The sequence below is a fragment of the Toxorhynchites rutilus genome, chromosome 2 (assembly GCF_029784135.1).
Source record: "Toxorhynchites rutilus septentrionalis strain SRP chromosome 2, ASM2978413v1, whole genome shotgun sequence".
Taxonomy (NCBI): domain Eukaryota; kingdom Metazoa; phylum Arthropoda; class Insecta; order Diptera; family Culicidae; genus Toxorhynchites; species Toxorhynchites rutilus.
This window is the reverse complement of record NC_073745.1, coordinates 250,329,145-250,341,547: the sequence shown is the minus strand read 5'-3', so window position 1 is coordinate 250,341,547 and position 12,403 is coordinate 250,329,145. Positions and strand designations below refer to the sequence as shown.

Sequence of the window (12,403 nt, the reverse complement as noted above, 5' to 3'; positions counted from 1 at the left end):
TATAAGTTGAAACATCAAAATGATAATTAATACGTACGTAATTAGAATATTTGGAAGCCCCTCGGCGCTCGTCTGAAATCAAACGAATGTCGTTGAGCGGCACAAGTCCGAAACGTTCGAGATTCTCTTGGCTACATTCGCAGCGGACTGACGTGCATCGAGGAGATACTCGGTGAAAAAAAAATGGACGGTTACGACAATGGCGCAGACACGCTTCCATAAATGAGAAAAATTTAAAAATTGTAGTGGATTTCTACCGTAGATTATAAAGTATGTGAATCGTTCAAAAAAAAAAAACTGCTCAACATTCGGATAAGTGATTACTGCGAACATCAAACGAAGAACAATATAAAATGGCAGTGCAGTCCCGCAAAGGGAGATACATTTTTCCTGTAATTTACACATTCCAGTCGGAACAAAAATACCCCCGTGTTGAAGCGAGAACCAACGATAATAAGACTGTTAGAACCACCACGTTGTGGATCACGTTAGTGATCTATTGTTGTCTCACTCAGACACAAAGCTTTAGGCAGTCGGTTTCGATCCAGGCATTCGGTATAGATCGAGTCAGTTTTTTGTTAGCCGGTCAGCTGTATTGTTTGTCTGTATACTGTGTCTGAATAAATGTTGGTCGAGACAGATTGATTGGAGCTATCCACATACCGGAATTGTATGGTTGTTATTAACGTTAATAAATTGAGTTTGTAAAAAGTGTCCGAAGAAATCCGTTTTTTGTTGGTTGTGCATAAACATTTTTGGTCCTTCGAACCGGATCCGTACGCAGAAAAAGAATTCCGGTCGACTCTGAAAAGCTGTGTGAAAAGAACAATAGGCAATTGTGTAGAAGTGGTGAATTGCTAATTGGAATTGGATAAAGCTAGAAATTCAAGTTGTTAATTGTGTAAATAAAACGAACCAAATTGAGCAAGGATTCAACGGAGTTGCAGTATTTTCCACTGGAATCAACACCTATAGTATAGCGGAGGACGGAAAGCGGAGAAAGCAGAAAAGTAGCACAGAAGTAGCAGCCAAAAACGGTGGCTTGATGCATGTGGCTAACCACGATAAAGAGAAATTAAATATTTTTTGTCAAGCAAGGTCGCGAGTAGTGGAACGTCGAGTCGATCTGTATTGTCTGAAAAGTGAACCATTCAAGTGAATCGCTGCGTAGAATGCCGGGTGAACTGCGTACTTTGCAGAAACGCGAGCGTCAGCTGTTAAATAATCTTTCATTGATCGCTCGCTTCGTGGAAGAATACACAGCGGATAGAGATGAAGTGCAAGTAGATGCACGTCTGCAAGGTCTCGAAGAAGTGTCCAAGGAATTTTACGCCATTCGTGGCAAAATAGAGCTGCTTTTGGAAGACCAGTTATCAGAAGAGGACGTTGATGCAAAAGAAGAATCGGTACAACAGCAAGAGATGATTAATTACCAGGTTATGCAAGATTTCGACAATCAGTATTACGGGCTGAAATCCAGTTTGCTTGGTTTTCGGCGCAGTTCCAGCTCTACTTCGGCCAGTGACCGCGGTAGTTCCATAGCAGAAGTAACAACCTTCTCAAGAGTTAAGCTTCCCGAGATTCGGCTTCCCTCCTTCAGCGGAAAGATCAGTGAATGGATTCCCTTTCGAGACACGTTCAATAGTTTGATTCACCAGAACAAGCAGCTCACCGAAGTGGATAGGTTCACTTATCTGAAATCGTCATTGGATGGAGATGCATTACAGGAGATTCGATCCATTGAGCTGTCAGCTGCAAATTACGAGGTGGCATGGAAAGCGCTTGTAAACCGATACGAGAATAAAAAGGTGATAGTGAAAACCTATCTTGATGCGCTATTTGCAGTCGATTCACTCAAAAGAGAAAGTTTTGAAGGTCTCAGCCGTTTAATCAGTGACTTCGAAAATAATTTGCAGATGTTAGAGAAAAGTGGGGAGAACACAGCTGGTTGGAGTACTATTCTTGTGCATATGATGTGCTCGAGATTGGATGCTGCAACGCTTCGTGCTTGGGAAACACACCATAGTTCTAAAGACGTCCCGACATACGAAGGTCTCCTATCATTCCTACGAGGTCACTGTTCGGTACTCCAATCAGTGATGTCAACCAAGAGCATTGTTCCCGATCAACGACCGACAAAATATTCAGCATGTCATACTTTGGTGAACACAACTTGGAAATGTCCCTTCTGTAGTGGTCCATTTCATTCAGCTTTTCTGTGTGGAAAATTCCAAGGGATGCAGATCATGGAGCGCAACAACGTCGTTATGAAGAACAAACTTTGCCGCAACTGTCTTCGTCCAGGTCACCAAGCTTGGGTTTGTGAAAGAGGTGCTTGCCATCACTGCGCGCAGAAACATCATTCTATGCTTCATCCTGAATCGCCGTCGGATATATCCTCCGTTCCACTGCTGCCATCGAGACCTCCGACAGTCCACCCAGAACCGCGACAGCCACAATCTCAGCTACACAATCCGAACCAACAAACATACACTAACACTGGACATGCACTACAGACTACAGACTCGCATAGCCTTCAACCACAATCCACATCAAACAATGCTACCAATAGCAACACTTTCGTAACAGTACCGGTAGTACCCACACACAATGTCATACTGTCAACCGCTCTTGTGACTGTGAGAGATCGTGTGGGAAATACAATGTTGGCCCGAGCTTTGCTTGATTCATGTTCCCAGCACTGTTTGATGACGAGAAGCTTTGCTACGAAGCTGCAGTTCCGGAAAATTCCAGCGTTTTTGTCCGTGCAGGGCATCGGTTCAGCGTGTTCGACGTCTACGACGATGGTGAGCGCAAGAGTGAGTTCGAGATCGAACATCTTTCCAACCTTTTCCGAAGACATGCAGTTTTACGTGCTGCCAAACCTGACAACTGAACTACCAACAGTACGTTTCGATCCAACACAATGGAATCTCCCCGACGCCTGTCTTCTTGCTGATCCGTGGTTCAACAGACCTGCAACGATCGACCTGATCATCGGAGCAGAGTTCTACTTTGACTTGCTGAGAGAAGGCTACGAAACACTGTGTTGGGATGGATCGTTTCCGGTCGAGTTCCCAATAATCATGTTGATAAACCTACTGCAGCTATGAATCTTTGTGTGACTACGAATATCCAGGATCAGTTGACCAAGTTTTGGGAACTCGAGACCTGTAGAACAAATAGTACTAACTCTGTAGAAGAATCAGCATGCGAGACGATTTTCGAGCAGACAACATGCAGAGATACAACGGGACGATTTGTAGTTACCCTACCGAAGAAACCACTGATAATTGAACAGCTTGGTGAGTCGAGGACTACTGCGATGAGAAGATTTATGGGGCTAGAGCGACGACTTCATGCAAATCCTGAGTTGCGGAATGCATACACTGATTTTATCCACGAATACCAGCTGCTCGGACACATGAAGGAGGTTGCAGTACAAACAACCAAAACTGTCTACTATCTTCCACATCATGCTGTCATGAAACCGGAGAGTACAACTACAAAACTACGTGTTGTTTTTGACGCGTCATGTCTCACGACCACGGGAGTTTCTTTGAACGACGCCTTAATGATCGGCCCTGTTATTCAGGAAGATTTGATTAATATAATTGTTCGATTTTGCTTACATCGTTATGCAGTAGTAGCAGACATCGCTAAGATGTACCGCATGATACGTGTCCAACCTGATGACGGTGCCTTACAGCGAATACTGTGGAGAGATTCTCCAACTGATGATATCCGAACGTACGAGTTGACGACTGTGACATATGGTACAGCATGTGCACCATATTTAGCAACGAAATGTCTACAGCAGCTGGCTGACATCAGTGAAGAAACACATCCAACGGCGGCGAAAATTCTAAGAAGAGACTTCTATATGGATGATCTTTTATCCGGTGTAGATCAGATCCCACAAGGAAAAATGGTTGTGAGTGAATTGATCAACCTGCTAGATTCAGCGGGATTCCCTCTCAGGAAATGGAGTTCAAACTGTAGCGAAATTCTTTCGGATATTCCTGAGCATTTACATGACGACCGCTCCCACCTTCAACTAGATTCATCCAACTCTGTCATCAAAACACTTGGTCTTGTGTGGGAATTATCCACAGACACCTTCCAGTTCAGCACACCTAAGTGGGCCTCGGCAACCTTCATCACCAAGCGTTCTGTACTGTCAGATGTGTCCAGACTTTTCGACCCACTAGGACTGGTTGGCCCGGTCATAGTACAGGCCAAGATATTCATCCAAGAGTTGTGGAAGCAGCAGTGCGGGTGGGATGAACCACTTCCAGCAGAACTTCAGGATCAATGGCAATAGTATCGAAGAAATCTGAAAGGTCTTGATGAGCTTTCAGTTCCCCGTTGGGTTGGTTTCAGGAGGACAGGGAAGATTGAGTTCCATGGATTTTGCGATGCTTCTGAAAAGGCATATGGGGCCTGCATATTCGTCCGCTCAATTTCCAGTTGTGGATTGGTCACGGTACACCTGCTAATTTCGAAGTCGAGAGTGGCCCCTTTAGACAACCTGAAGCGAAAAACTAAGAAACAGTCTATCCCCAGATTAGAGCTGTCAGCCGCGCTACTGTTAGCACATCTGTACGAGAAGGTTCTTTCCAGCACACACCTTGACGCTAAGGCCTATTTCTGGACGGATTCCATGATCGTGAAGTGTTGGTTATCGTCCACACCTTCTAGGTGGAAATAGTTTGTCGCCAATCGAGTTTCAGAGATTCAGCACATAACGAGAGATGGAATTTGGAAACATGTTCCCGGACTGGTGAACCCAGCATATATCATCTCCCGGGGCATGACTCCAGCACAGCTACACTATCAATCCATATGGTTTCAGGGTCCACCATGGCTTATGTTTGAAGAAAATTACTGGCCACAAACACAGACCGTTGCTGAAGGAAACATACTTCCATCATATTTAGAAGAAAAAAGTGTTGCTGTGGTCCTCCAAACATGCAGTGTCAGCGAAATATTCAGCTTGCGATCGTCCCTCACTGATTTGATACGATTGACTGCGATGATTTGCCGATTCCGATTCAACGCTCAGTCGTCCAACCGAACCTGCCGTAGAATCGAGGTTCTTCAGTTGGATGAACTCGATGCAGCACTCCGGCTACTGGTAAGGCTGTCTCAGAAAGAGAGTTTTCCTCAAGAAATCGCAGACCTGTCCAATCATAATCTAGTCAATAAGTCGTCGAGATTAATGTCACTAAATCCACGATTGATAGATGGAATACTTTGTGTCGGCGGCCGGTTAGAACATGCAGCCGTTTCTAACAATCGAAAACATCCATACATTCTGGACCACCGTCATCCTCTAGCGCAGTTGGTCATGGTACATTATCATCGGAAATTGTTTCATGCTGGACAACAGCTGCTGATATCCGCTGTTAGAGAGAGGTTTTGGTTGACGAATGCTCGAAATCTAGCCAGAAAAACGATACATGAATGTGTACCGTGTTTTCGTGTGAAACCCAAAATCCAAGAGAAACTGATGGCTGATCTTCCTCCAGATAGAGTAACTCCTTGTGTTTCGTTCCAAAAGGTAGGAGTGGATTACTGTGGGCCGTTCCAGATTGCTTATCCACAACGCCGCAGTCGTCCCGTGAAATGTTTCGTGGCCATTTACATCTGCCTAGTAACGAAGGCAGTACATTTGGAACTGGTAGCCGATTTGACGACTCAAGCCTTTCTCGCGTCACTGAAACGATTCAGTGCACGTCGGGGTAAACCGACACTCATCATGTGCGACAACGCAAAAAATTTCGTCGGGGCTAGGAGAGAGGTTCATGAACTTCAACGCCTTTTCAACAGTCAACAATTTCAAGAAGCTGTAATTCATGGAGTCGAGAACGATAACATAGAGTTTCGTTTTATCCCTGCCCGCTCACCCAATTTCGGGGGTCTGTGGGAATCAGCAGTAAAGGCTTTCAAGACACTGTTCAAGAGAACCATTGGAACTCGCACGCTTATTTACGACGAAATGCAGACTGTGTTAGTTCAAATTGAGGCGATCTTAAACTCCCGACCTCTGACGCCAATAAGCAACGACCCAACAGATTATGAAGCACTCACTCCAGGCCACTTCCTTATTCAACGACCGCTCACAGCTATCCCCGAACCGAATTTGGAACATTTACCAGAAAATCGTTTGTCGGCATGGCAAAGGATCCAGCACTACACACAGCAACTCTGGAAGAAGTGGTCTCACATGTACTTGTCTAATTTACAAAACCGCACACGATGGACTCGACGACGGGAGAACCTATCAGTCGGAACGATGGTTGTTTTAAAGGAGGATAATCTTCCCCCATTGAGATGGCGATTGGGACGGATAACTGAAATCCATCAAGGATCGGATGGCAACATCCGAGTAGTTACTGTTCGCACCCCGGATGGAAGTTACCAGAGAGCAATTTCCAAGGTTTGCGTATTACCCATTCGTGACAACAACACATTATTGTAAGGGGAGAATTGGACTCCTCCACCGGCGGAGGTCGAAAGACCTCCGCAACCCAGTTAAGTAATGTTTAAATTCGAATTTCAAAAAGCTAATTGTGTATTTTTGTCAGCTACATTCTGTCTGGTTCGGAAAACGCCCAGTCCAATCAGAGCTCACCTGGTAGCTGTGTCTCAGAACAGTGGAGGTAAACAGTTTCGTTTCGGTGGTGGGTCGTGGTTGTGTGCATGCAGATAGATGAATAGTACAATTCAACTTCCCATGGTCATCGGTGATGGTCAACGAACCTGATTGCCCATTTGGACGGCCCCAAGCTAGCGACCATGAAAACAATTGGTCTGCATTGGAGAAGAGTACCTCGAACTCCAAGGTCGCGTCGCCAACCGGCGATTGCGGAGGCCCAGGAGGGCCTCCGTATCAGGTAAGTCATGTTATAGTACTTTTTATTGATGTAAAAGCACCCTCTCATTTTATGCGTAGCGAAACTACTCCAACATCTAGACGGTTCCGCAAGCGATTAACAGAAACACACAGCCAACGAATCTACCATTAGCAAGAAATTCGACCACCAGTATGGTTCTTCCCGATACAGTTGCACAGCTCAGCGCGAGTGCCATCGAATTCAGCAAATAGTTCCCCGGATGTCAATTCCCAAAAGCAGGCAGCAATTTACGTCCAGTCAGTACCAACGTTAGTAAAACCAGACGCAACAGCAACGGCAAATCAGCGAAAATCAGAGTGTATTTCCAGCCATCAGTCCAGTCCATCAGTCGATGATTCTTAAAAACAGCAACAAATAGTCTACACTGAATCCAGCACCAACAGTAAACCTACGATTATCACGTTCAATAAGACAGCAGAAGAAAACACAGTGAATGATAATCAACCAGAATTGTAAACATCACACCACAGTAGAACTACACAACACTCAATCCAACAGAAAATCAGCCGTAAACAAACACAACATGTATACAAGATCAAGTGCGATCAGCTGATCCATAGTATATAACGGCGAATCAACGAATCACAACAAACACAACTCACGAAGCGCCAAGGTTATCACCCCCAGTAGAACGGTAAACAAAAATTAACAGTTAGGATTGCGAAGTGGGATCAAAACAAACCTCGGAGTTATTATACATCAAAAGGAGTTAGAGTGAGAGAACACTTATTTGAACCCTTGCAGAGTTCAAGGCGGCCGGCATATGTTGAAGCGAGAACCAACGATAATAAGACTGTTAGAACCACCACGTTGTGGATCACGTTAGTGATCTATTGTCACAACACAAAGACACAAAGCTTTAGGCAGTCGGTTTCGATCCAGGCATTCGGTATAGATCGAGTCAGTTTTTTGTTAGCCGGTCAGCTGTATTGTTTGTCTGTATACTGTGTCTGAATAAATGTTGGTCGAGACAGATTGATTGGAGCTATCCACATACCGGAATTGTATGGTTGTTATTAACGTTAATAAATTGAGTTTGTAAAAAGTGTCCGAAGAAATCCATTTTTTGTTGGCTGTGCATAAACACCCCGACTTGCATGAATTTGAAATACCGATTTCTCCAGGCACCTTGGTTTAGAAATCTCTATTAAGGAACACATTTCGGTGGGAACAAAAGCTCCCCCTACTTTCGTGTGTTCTTTTTCTTCTTTTTGGCTTTAAGAGGGTTTAAACTTTTCAGTTCACTCGCCTCTAGGCTCTTTCGTGTGTTTGCAATGCCGATTTCACTGCTTGGTTTTAAAGTCTGTGTTAGGGAACATTTTTCGATGAGAACAAAAGTCCCCCTACTTTCATGTATTTGCAATGCCGATTTCCCCAAGGCTGCTTGGTTTTGATGGCTGTGTTAGGGAAACCGTAAATCGGGCCAATCAAAACGATGCAGTTAGGGCGTTTAGATAACGCCTAATATTTTACAGTTATTCAATTGTTTATCTAATGAAAAACAGCATTTTGTTAGTTGCGATAGATGCGTAGAAATATTCCCTATCAAGTGATGCAAACATCTCTCCTATCCAGTACGAAATGTTCGAGCTATAAGCATTCGAAATCTTTCATTTTTTCCTGCATGTTCTGTGTTTAGGTTTTCATTTTACCCTCCATATATTCCGGTTAGATGTAGTCCCACGTCAAAAATGCCAAAGTCTTCACCACTCTTGACTTGAAGAATTCTTTCTTCCACGTGCCGGTGGAGGCTTCCAGCCAAAAATACACGAGTTTTGTGACGCATATGGGACAGTATGAGTTTCTGAAGACCCCGTTCGGACTATGTAACAGCCCCGCGAGTTTTGGCCGTTTCGTCTTGGATGTGTTTCGTGATTTGATTAGGCGAGGAAAGCTGATCATTTACGTCGACGACGCGATTATTGCGTCAGACACGCCGGAAGAAAACCTCACTATCCTACGAGAGGTGCTGAGCGTGGCAAGTGAGAACGGACTGCAGTTCAACTGGGAAAAGTCGCAGTTCCTGAAGAGTGAGGTCGAATACTTGGGATACCTAATCAGTGAAGGGAAGTACCGATTGTCTCCCGAAAATATTCGCGCGGTGAAGAATTTTCGAGTGCCGAGTAACGAGAAAGAACTGCAACGATTTCTGGGACTGACCAGTTATTTTCGAAAGTTCGTGTCCGGTTATGCGGTAATAGCAAGACCGCTAACTGATCTGCTGAAAAAGGACGTGTCATTTATGTTCGGCGAGAAACAACGTGAGAGTTTCGAGCAGCTGAAGGAATGTCTTGTGTCGGATCCGGTGTTGAAGATCTATGACACAGCTGCTGAAACTGAAGTGCACACCGACGCGAGTAAAGAGGGATATGGTGCAGTGTTACTCCAGCGGGATGCAGATGGAAAATTCCATCCCGTTTACTACATGAGCCAGAAGACGAAGAGTGCGGAGAAAAACTACAGTGCTTATCACCTTGAAGTGCTCGCGGTCGTGAATGCAGTGGAACGTTTTCGAGTGTATCTGCTGGGCATACCGTTCAAGATTGTGACCGACTGTGCAGCGTTCCAGCATACACTGAAGGGGAAACATCTTAGTCCAAGGGTGGCTAGATGGGCGTTGGTACTTGAAGAATACACATACACAGTGGAGCATCGACCGGGCAGTCGAATGCAACACGTCGACGCTTTAAGCCGAGCCCCGGTCATAGTGACGACTGGTGACCCGGTGTTGGAGCTGATCAAAAATGCCCAAGGACGCGAAGAGAGACTACGAGTGATCTGCGAGCTGCTCAAGACGCAACAGTTCGAGGATTACATAGTGACAGGTGATCTGCTGATGAAAGTTGTGGATGGGCGCGAAGTGGTAGTCGTTCCTGCGGAGCTACAGAGCGAGGTCATACGGCGTGCTCACGGATGCGGACACTTTGGCGTAAAGAAGCTGGAAGACGTAATCAAGCGCGACTACTACATACCGCACCTCGGTGCCAAAATTAAAAGGCAAATCGAGTGCTGCATAAAGTGCATCCTTGCGGAGAGGAAACGAGGAAAAACTGAAGGACTTCTATCGCCGATCCCAAAAGGCGATGTTCCGTTCGACACGTATCACGTTGATCACGTGGGACCCATGGACGCTACGGAGAAACTCTACAAGTATCTGTTCGTGGTAGTGGATGGTTTTACAAAGTACGTGTGGATTTACCCTACGATGACGACGACTGCAGCTGAGGTGATCCAACGTTTGCGGCAACAGAGTGAAACCTTCGAAAACCCTTGGCGTATCGTCAGCGACAAAGGATCGGCCTTTACCTCCCACGATTTTAAGGAGTATTGCGCCGAGCAGAAGGTGGAGCACATCGAGATAACTACAGGTGTTCCCAGGGGAAATGGTCAAGTCGAGCGTGTTAATCAGGTGATCCTGGCCATGCTGACGAAGCTGAGTGTGGACGATAAAACCAAATGGTACAAACACGTCGGCAACATCCAACGCTGGATTAATGCTAGTGTTCATCAAAGTACGAGTGTAACACCGTTTGAAGCTCTCTTCGGTGTACAAATGCGACATGAAGGCGACGTACGACTCGGTGAGATGTTGGAGGAGATCAAGATAGCGCAGTTCGACGACCAGAGACGTGAAATCCGAGAGAAGGCGAGAGCTGCCATTGAAAAGGCGCAGGAAGAGCAGCGTTCGGAGTACAATCTTCGTGCGAAGCTGGCGACGGAGTACAGAGTAGGAGACGTCGTGGTCATCAAGCGTACGCAGTTCGGATCGGGAAAGAAGTACGCGGCGGAGTATCTGGGACCATACAAAGTGGTGATTGTAAAGCCAAACAACCGTTACAGCGTTGAAAAGGTAAGCGGCGAAGGGCCGAGACAGACGACAACTGCGGCGTGCTACATGAAGAGGTATCGGGTCTGGAGTCCAGATCCCTCTCAGGATGACCGAGATGTAAGGCAGCAAGAGACGGCCGACGAGTAAACAGTGAGTGGCGAATCAAGAGAGAACCCGAAAGGAGTGTACCGTGAGAACCCACAGCAACGAGACGAGTTTTTACGTTGCTCCGCGTGAAAGTCAAGAACAGAAGGAAATCCCGTTACATTTTCAAATATTGTTATTGATCATTTGCCAAATAAAAACAATTACTTTATTACAGGCAAAACGTAAACAAGTTAATTATATTTGTACCCATAACATCCGGTTGAATCAACAAGGTGTATTTGTTGTTGGGATTTCAATTCTACTGTTCGTGTTTTGATTGTGTAGCACGAATAATATGTTAAAAGTTTGTATTAAGATAAAAAAAGATTTTTTAATATCGCTACGTTTTGTGTTAACCCACATGTCTTCAAATGTTTTTCAACGTAACTCCTAAACATAAATTTTTACCATAATGATGTATTTGGAAAAAATTGTTGAAAATTACAAGCAAATTCATAAAATTTCATGGACATGACGGTATAGCACAACAAACATATTAAAAAGGAATATTTACTATAAAAAGACAATGAATTAAAAATATTTTCAAAAATATCTCGAGAATGGCTACATTTAGAAGGAGATTTATAATGAGCATTTTTGTTTTAAATCACATCAGAAATCATAATTTGTGGCTAAAGATGATTGCTAACGTACAATAATTCGAAGTTTCGGAAATTCATAAAAATTCGATGTTCCACAAAGTTCGTCAAAAATAGTTTTACCATCTTGGACCCATTTTTAAAATTTTCTACATGACTTCTATTTTATATGAAAAAAAAAATTAATTAAAAAATATGTATTTTGGATATTGCAAATTAATTTTTTTGGTAAATAAAAAAAATAGTACTAATTTTTTTTCTCAGTGTATATTTTTCCATGTTTAGACATCAATACGCTATAACTCTTTCTTAGACACTATTTCGGTACAACTCATAGTTTTCGAGATATAAATTATCAAAAAATTCCCAATTGCTGTGGAAAATCATATTTCCTCCAACCCAAACGGAATACAAACTTTCATTCGAATCAAAAATACATGTTTTTAAAATCTGCATTTTTTGGACGAATTTCATTTGGAATTGCAATTTTCATACTTGGACAAATCCTATTATTCGGAAGAGATCAACAAACTAAGTAGAGCAGCGTTGGACGAAGTGAAGCGATTGTGTAGTTTTTATGTTTGCACGGACTTTTCAAATGACCCTCGTACTATCGGAAAACAATTTCAAGACCGCTCGTGATTGTTGGTGATGGATGAAGATGATTTAATCTCCTGAGCCCTGTAGTGTAAGTACGAAGTCATAAATATTGACTGGTTGTTCAACTTGAGAAGCCATTCACAGATCTTGGTCGCCAACCAGATGATAGTTACGTGAAATGTTACTTCAAACCCGGATGAACCAGCAAAATTATAATACTTCTCTTAGAACTGAGTTGTAAATTGATTTATAAGAATGGCTAATGCGTTTTTGCGTTATTTGGTATTCAACTTCGTTCTGAATTAATT

The 12,403-nt window shown here is 43.8% G+C and overlaps 3 protein-coding genes across 3 annotated transcripts; all 3 read left to right on the top strand.

The window, feature by feature from the left end:
- Positions 1-1,172: 1,172 nt before the first annotated feature.
- Positions 1,173-3,113, top strand: LOC129766804 (uncharacterized). The gene has a single exon (XM_055767399.1). It carries the CDS (start codon positions 1,173-1,175, stop codon positions 3,111-3,113), a length of 1,941 nt encoding a protein of 646 aa, XP_055623374.1.
- LOC129766803 (uncharacterized) lies at positions 3,110-4,324 on the top strand. The gene has a single exon (XM_055767398.1). It carries the CDS (start codon positions 3,110-3,112, stop codon positions 4,322-4,324), a length of 1,215 nt encoding a protein of 404 aa, XP_055623373.1.
- Positions 4,325-5,035: 711 nt separating this feature from the next.
- On the top strand, positions 5,036-6,484 carry LOC129766802 (uncharacterized). Its single transcript, XM_055767396.1, has one exon. The coding sequence runs from the start codon at positions 5,036-5,038 to the stop codon at positions 6,482-6,484; it is 1,449 nt and encodes a 482-aa protein (XP_055623371.1).
- The last annotated feature ends 5,919 nt before the right edge of the window (positions 6,485-12,403 follow it).

Excerpts from the sequence above, each read along its gene's own strand:
- LOC129766803 (XM_055767398.1), top strand. The coding sequence starts at position 3,110 with ATGAATCTTTGTGTGACTACGAATATCCAGGATCAGTTGACCAAGTTT.
- LOC129766802 (XM_055767396.1), top strand. The coding sequence starts at position 5,036 with ATGATTTGCCGATTCCGATTCAACGCTCAGTCGTCCAACCGAACCTGC.
- LOC129766804 (XM_055767399.1), top strand. The coding sequence starts at position 1,173 with ATGCCGGGTGAACTGCGTACTTTGCAGAAACGCGAGCGTCAGCTGTTA.